The 7,649-nt window shown below is 34.3% G+C and overlaps 1 protein-coding gene across 7 annotated transcripts in view; it reads left to right on the top strand.

Annotated features, from left to right (window-relative positions):
- Nucleotides 1-7,649, top strand: part of Immp2l (inner mitochondrial membrane peptidase subunit 2) — an 861,827-nt gene that overhangs the window by 43,506 nt on the left and 810,672 nt on the right. For 6 of the 7 annotated variants that reach the window (XM_048799618.1, XM_048799612.1, XM_048799613.1 and 3 more), the window contains one exon: nt 1,464-1,600. In XM_048799618.1, coding sequence (XP_048655575.1) covers nt 1,466-1,600 — 135 coding nt within the window. In that variant the 5' untranslated portion in view covers nt 1,464-1,465. Of the gene's footprint in view, nt 1-1,463; nt 1,601-7,649 lie in introns of those variants that run through there. The other variant, XM_048799617.1, reaches the window with a different exon arrangement.

The following is a 7,649-nucleotide window of genomic DNA, read 5'->3' as shown; positions in this document are numbered from 1 at the left end:
TACAGTAGATGGGGTAGAGAGAGAAGATGGGAGGGAAGGGTAGGGGAGGGGAGGGGGGATAGTAGAGGATAGGAAAGGCAACAGAATACAACAGACACTAGTATGGCAGTATGTAAAAACGTGGATGTGTAACCGATGTGAATCTGCAATCTGTATACGGGGTAAAAATGGGAGTTCATAACCCATTTGAATCAAATGTATGAAATATAATATGTTGAGAGCTATGTAATGTTTTGAACAACTAATAATAATAAAAAATAGTGCTAAAAAAAAACAAGAGTGGAAGGAACATCAATTCAGGTGAAAACAAATTCAACTTCATTCTTTAAAGTACAGGTATTATTGTTTATTAAGCACTAGAAAGAAGAGTTCTAGGTATTATTTCAATACTGGAAACTGAAAGATTTTAAATAAGCATTGAAATAAGTAAATTTTATTTTTAAATAATAATTGCCTTTTCATAATCTCTAGAAAGTCTGAAAATTAATCAAAAGGTTACAGGGCTAAGCAAGGGTTGATAATTTTATATGTATTGAATTCACATGTAGTGGTATATTTTTCTCAGTCTCATAGATTTCATTGTTATCTAGAATCAGTTTAGTTATTATAGCAAAGGCCAACACAGTGGCAGTTTATACATGGTAGAAAATGATTCCCCTCTCATTTAACAGTCTGAATATAAGCAGTGCAGGACAGTTACAGAGCTTCTGTAGTGTTGGGGATGTAGGATCCTTCTATTTTGTTGTTTAGCCATCTCTAATGTGCAGATTTTATAACTTGAGATGACTATTCTTGTTTTTACTGTCACATTGTTATTATTGGAGTTCTAAAATGGGGAACAAAAAAAGGGAGGATGGGCCCCTTTTAAGAGCATAACCTAGAAGTGTGTGATTTTCGCACATATGCCATTGATCAGACATGGTCATGCTTTCTTGTGAGGGAGTATGAAAAATAGTTTTCAGCTGGGTGAACACACGTCCCACTGAAACTTCTCTTAGGGGGGTATAAAACCATAATAGCCACAAATAAGGATTTACTTATCAAAAACAAAACACATGTTAAGTTTACTCAACAAAAAAGGATTTGATATGCTTATTATTTTTTCTTATGTACTATTGCTTTGAGGATAGAAATTTTCCACTGAAGTTTTCAAGTAGATTTGAGCTACTGCAAAGAGTTAATCTGAATTAATGTATTTCCCTTTGGGATTATAAGTCAAATTTATTCTAATGGTTATAAGGATGTATAAAATGTATAAAACACATTAAAAAATAAGTTTGTTCTTCTGTTTCCTTCCCTTTTGTCTTTCTGTCTGTCATTCATGGGATGGGAACCAGGGCCTTGTGCATGCAAAGCACATGCTGTATCACTTAGCCATATTCCCATCCTCTTATTTTTCTTATGTTGTTTTTGCCCTTATCCTTTCTTGAGGCTAATTTCACTTGTTTTATTTGTATTTCTAGGTATGGCACAGTCACAGGGCTGGGTGAAAAGATACTTGAAAGCCTTTTGTAAAGGCTTCTTTGTGGCAGTGCCCGTGGCAGTGACTTTCTTGGATCGGGTTGCCTGTGTTGCAAGAGTGGAAGGAGCATCAATGCAGGTGAAAACAAATTTAACTTCATTCTTTAAAGCACAGGCTTTATTGTTTATCAAGCACTAGAAAGAAGAGTTCTAGGTATTATTTCAATACTGGTAACTGAAAGATTTTAAATAAGCATCGAACTGAAGTCTCACTTGACTAAATTAATTTATAAGGTTTTCTAAAACTACTAGTATAATCAGAGTACAGGTGAATAAAAACAACTATCAAGTAGTCCTCTGAGTCTGTAGTTTGACTTTTTGGTGAGAATTGTGAACGGAGATTCTAAAGAAATTTTGCTAAATGACAGTTTTCTCTGAGTATGGCTTTATCAAATATCCTTTCAAGATCTAATTATTAGTGCAGTTAAAGAATGAGTTTGGGTCAAATTTGGTTATTCTATTGATATATACTTTCAGTTTATAGAAAAATCTAGATAACTGATCCCATATATTCCAGTGTGTTCTTTAAACATTTGCTGAGTGAAAATATTAAGTGAACTTTACAGTTGAAGAACTTCAGCATGTAGAATTCCAAAAATTACATGTGAATAGTCTTCTGGAATACCAGAGAAAATTTTATTGTTCTCAAATTTATATTTAGAACCTAGCTGAATAAGTAAGTTTATGTTGTTAAGCAACATTTGTATTTTGTAATATTATTTGTTTTCTTCTGTTACTAACATGCTAAATTTTTGTATTAGGTTAAATAGTTATTAAAAAAAGAATGTGAATATACGAACTTCCAAGAGATTAAAATTATACAGAGAAAAATAAGTTTAGTTTTTTCCTTTTCATTTTTGTTGGAACTGCTTAAGGACATTAATGTCTAGTCAGCTTTGTGTTGCTGTGACCAAAATACCTGATAAGAGCAATTTAGAGGAGGAAAAGTTTATTTTGGCTCATGATTTCAGAGGTTTAGTTCATACTTGACTGAGTCTGTTGCTCTGGGTCCAAGGTGAGGCAGAACATCATGCAGAAGGGCTCTTCAGGGGATAGATGTTCAGTTTATGGCAGGGTCAGGAAGCAGAAAGAAGTGGAAGTGGACATAGGGAAGAAAAGATAGCACGACTGTAGTGACCTATCTTCTCCAGCCACCTGCCTACCACCCTGCCAATTCATTCAAACTAGGATGCATTGATTAGATTATAGCTCTCATTTTGCCTCCAACTATTCCTGTATTAACATAAGAGCTTTTGGGGGACACCTCACATCCAAATCATAACACAAAAGCATCAGCTTTAAGAAGTTAGGATGGATTTATTTATTATAAGTATGATATATATATATATATACACACATACACACACACACACACCCCACACACATATATACACACACATATACATATTTAAATATATATAAATCAGACTCCTTTCTGAGTTCTGGTAGTCTGTGAGATAAGTTAGTATAGCATATAGTTACGGTGGGTGCTCTTTGGTTTAAAGTAGGGCTGCCTTCATATTTACTTCTACTTCTATCATTTGAAGGGTGCTTAAGCCCTTCTCTTCATCAGGGAATTCTGATCTCTATTCTCTCTTTCAGGTTCCCACAGCAAAATGGCCACTTATTTTGAATGCAAAAATATTTTAATGTAGGGGTACAGTAAACATAGGAAGAACAATTCACAGGTGTATGTCTTTTTGTCTAAATAAAGTTTAATATATTTAACATTGGAGATTGCATTTTCTGCCTCTTCAGTTTTAAATTCCTGGTAGCCTTATCTTAGACATAATCCTTAAGGAAAGATCGACTTTATTTGCAGAGCTTTTGAATCAGATTCTTCATTTCAGATTGAAACTTCCTTATTCTTAGCAGTTCAAATCCCTTTTTGGTCTCTAGGATCTTTGAGTCCATCTATGGCTATGTATCTTTTAATAACAACTAATAAGAGTAAAAATGATTTTCTCTAATTTTGTTAGTACTGCTTGATATACAGCCATCATTCTCCTGAGATAAAAAATTTTTCTTTTTTTTAAAAAAATATTTATTTTTTAGTTGTAGTTGGACACAGTACCTTTATTTTATTTATTTATTGTTTATGTGGTACTGAGGATCAAACCCAGGGCCTTGCATGTACAAGGCAAGTACTGTACTGTTCTGCTGAGCCACAATCCACCCTCTGAGAAAAAAAAAATTTAGAAACAAAACCTGCTTACCTTAGATCTGATGATGACCTAGGGGATCATGTTATTTTTAAATGCTAGTCCATGGACTAATGTTAGATGTGTTAGAATCTGCAGATGCATTAGAATTTGTAGCAGTATTCCTGGGCCCCGCCCCTAGAAATCTAATTTATTATCTTGGAATTGGATATGTAGAATTTCCTTGGCTACTGGTTATAGGAAAATAACTTGAATTTACTTAGGTATAGAGGGGAATTTATTGGATGGCTTATTATGTACTTATGAGAAGTGCAGGAGTACAGCAGTTACCAGGGACAATTGGAACCAGCACTCAAGCACTGCCATGGTTATTAGTCTTTTACGTTCTGCTTCTGTCTGCATTTTGACTAAGTTCTCTCAGATTATCTTTCTCCGCATGTCAGGGCACATGGCTTCTGTGAGCTCTCATGCCTTAAGATGCCTGGTTTCATTACTATCTAGGAAAGATCACCTTTCTTGCCTTAATTTCAGCTTGAAAAATTCGGGGAAGGATTATGATCGGTTCAGCTTGTATCACATACCTTTATCTTAACAAATATACAGATCAGTTTTGGCCAACAAGGTGGGTAACATAATTGGTCTGGCTTTGGACATCCCCATATCCCCAGCCTGTGGCTAGACTGATCTATAGGAAAATGAGAACCTTTGTTTTATTTGTTTGTTTATGTATTTTTAAATTTGGCATTGAGGATTGAATCCAGTGGTGCTTTACCACTGAGTTAATTCCCAATCCTTTTTGAGACAGAGTCTTGCTTAGTTGCTTAGGGACTCACTAAAATTTTGAGGCTGGCCTCACCCTGCTAAATTGCTGGGATTATGGGCGTGCTCACCATACCCAGCTAGAGAGCATCTGTTTTACATTTCATTATTCTCTGGGAATTGGGGGTAAAGTACAGATGATGGTTCCCAGAGGAAAGGGGATGCTATTTTTAGAATACAAGTAGAAAGGATAATCTGGAAAGAAAGGAAAATATGTATGTTTATTATATTGGATCTTTATTTTCTCAATTTGAAACTAAATCTAGGAATAACAGATAATTTCATTTACATGTTCATTAGCACCAAGTCATACTTAAAATTATTTGGGCAGAAATCATAATAATGAAATTTGGGGATTAACTAATAATTTCAGTATATTTAAAGACATCCTTTGTAATAGACAACTTTGATGAACTGAATGTTTTTAGACAGGTTCAGCAGAATATGATAGAATTTTATTGAGATAAGTTCTTTTTTATTTCCACATTTTTTATTCGTGCATTATTATAGTTGTACATAATGATGGGATTTGTTGTTATATATTCATGTATGTACACAATATAATTTGGCCAATATCACTCCCCAACACTTCCTTGGAATAAATCCTGGTTTTCACATTTCTTTAATTATGGAGCTCTGTAGAAGTCCCAGAACATCCTGTAAGAAACACATCTGCTGGGCTGTGGTTGTGGCTCAGCAGTAGAGCGCTTGCCTAATGAGTGCGAGGTGCTGGGTTCGATCCTCAGAACCACATAAAAATAAATAAACAAAATAAATAAACAAAATATGGGTAATTTTGATTAGTACTTATAACCACATAAAAATAAATAAACAAAATATTGTGTCCATCTACAATTAAAAAAAGAAAAAGAAACACACCTGCTTTTCTTGACTCAGGTCTGGAAATTCCATTTGGTGCAAGGTAGTTGGTTGGTTCATTGTGAACAGGGATATTCTGGATATGTGGTGGTGACTTCTGGTACCAAGGCTTAGAAGTATGAAAGGAAAGCAGAAAAAGAAGAGGAGGGCAAAGGATAATATAGAGAAATATGAGGAAAGCAAATAACATAGATACATTGGGTGATAGGGAATAATGAAGAAAATTAGATCACTAATTTTCCAGTGAGTAGGGAACAGAGGCACAGAGGACCAGTGATAGAGACTACTAAAAGAGGAAAAGTGCTAGGCTAGAGGTTGACAGGACTCTCAATGGGACAATCCTTGCAATCGTGCCCTTGATGTTTGATGCATCTCTGCTGCATGTTTGGGTGCAGGAATGATCTAGCCACTCATTCTGTATTTCAATATTTATGGAAGGAACCTGTGTACCATTTTATAAGAGTTAATATTGGTATGAGTTATCAGTTTTGAACTTTAGTCATTGCATAGGACTAATTCTCCTGGTGTTCTAATCATTTCTGTTGTTTCAAAAATAAAATTAATTTTATATCTTAGGATATCATTTTTGAATATGGGTAATTTTGATTAGTACTTGTAAGTTTATTGTGATACAGACATTTATCAATGGCTAATAAGTATTAAACACTTAGGTTAGGTACTATGAGGGTGATGAATCAGACACAAATTCTGTCCTCAAGATGCTTCTACTTTAGTAGAGAGGATATAACAATTATTAGTCTTGGATAATGAATACATCTTCAGAAGAAATCACTTTAAAAGCCGTCAATCTGTCAGATAAATGTTTTGTCAGTTTTTAGTATATCCAGAATTGAAAATCTGTTTAGTTTAGCACTCTATTTTTTGGAGAATTGACCTGGAAATTTTAATGAGGAACAGAATAGAACCAGAAAAATAATAACTTAGCCCTTTTATTCTTGGCCACTCTATTGAATTTTTGTTATGGCCATAAATAACTCCGAGATTTTTTTTGGCTTACATAAAAGATCTTTATTTCTTGCTCATGACTCACTGGGCTGGCTGCAGTCACTGTAGCCTATTGGTTTGATTTAGTCTATTGTATACAGCAGCACCTGCTGGAGTGTGCTCTTCTCATGTTTGAAAGCAGGACAGAAGATGAGAAAAAAATACACAAAGCCTCTTAAATTCTTAGTTAGGAACTTTGATTCTTCTTTCCATATTTCAGTGTTCAAAGCAAATCATAGAACCAAACCAGATTCAGTGAGTGTAAGGATAGTTTCTACCCTCAGGGAAGCCATAGCAGAGGTGGGAGGGATGGAAGAATTGTGAATAAATAAGTGTATCTACCATAGCTACTCTGTGACTCCAAGGACATATGGTTGATTTCAGAGCGCATCTAAAAAGTTGTATTTACCTTTGAGTGTGCAAAAATGATCCTTGTTTTTATAGTCTAAGATTAACAAAATTGGAATGAACTGATATTGTGAGTCATTAAAGTTGGGAATGGATTTCTGTTTTAGTAGATATTTTTAGGTTTGAGGTAGCCCAGGATCAGTTGGATCGTTATTTTAGAGTAGCTTTTCTCTTTTTCTTCCTCCCTCTCTCCCTCCCTCCCTCCCTCCCTTCCTCCCTTCCTTCCTTCCTTCCTTTTGTTTTGAGATGAGGTTTCATTATGTTGCCATGAACTCATGATCTTCCTGCTTAAACCTTCTGAGTATCTGGAATTACAGATATGTGTAACTTTTGAGTGACTTTTGTTAAAGGTTACTCTGCAACATATAGACCTATTATTAAAGAACATCCAAGGATTTCAAGATTAAATCTTTTAAAGGTATATGTAATTCCAGTCCTTTGAGTTTATTCAATAAATACTGTCATGGCAACACTGGAAACTCACTTTGTGTAAAAAATTTTGTGGTAAGAAATCTTTAAATCTTTCAGAATTTCTATTGGCTAGTGATTAACTAGGGGAAGCTTATTTTCAGGATTTTTTTTCTTATGAGAAATAATTCTTTTCTTTTAAAATACTATTCATTGGTTCTTTTCTTAGGTTAGGATTTTCCAATATTAATTTATAATTCATTAAGTATCTGACTAGAAAGATAGGGGTGATCAAACATGGGGAATCTCAGCTAGCTGAAGATAAGTCATACATGAAACTGAAGTTTTTTTTTTAAACTTTATTTAATTTTTTTTTAAGTTGTAGTTGGACACAATACCTTTATTTTATTTATTTATTTTTTATGTAGTGCTGAGTGTTGAACCCAA

Source organism: Marmota marmota, unplaced genomic scaffold (genome assembly GCF_001458135.2).
Source record: "Marmota marmota marmota unplaced genomic scaffold, marMar, whole genome shotgun sequence".
NCBI lineage: Eukaryota > Metazoa > Chordata > Mammalia > Rodentia > Sciuridae > Marmota > Marmota marmota.
The sequence above is the reverse complement of the archived record's forward strand: the minus strand, read 5'-3'. Positions and strand labels throughout refer to the sequence as shown.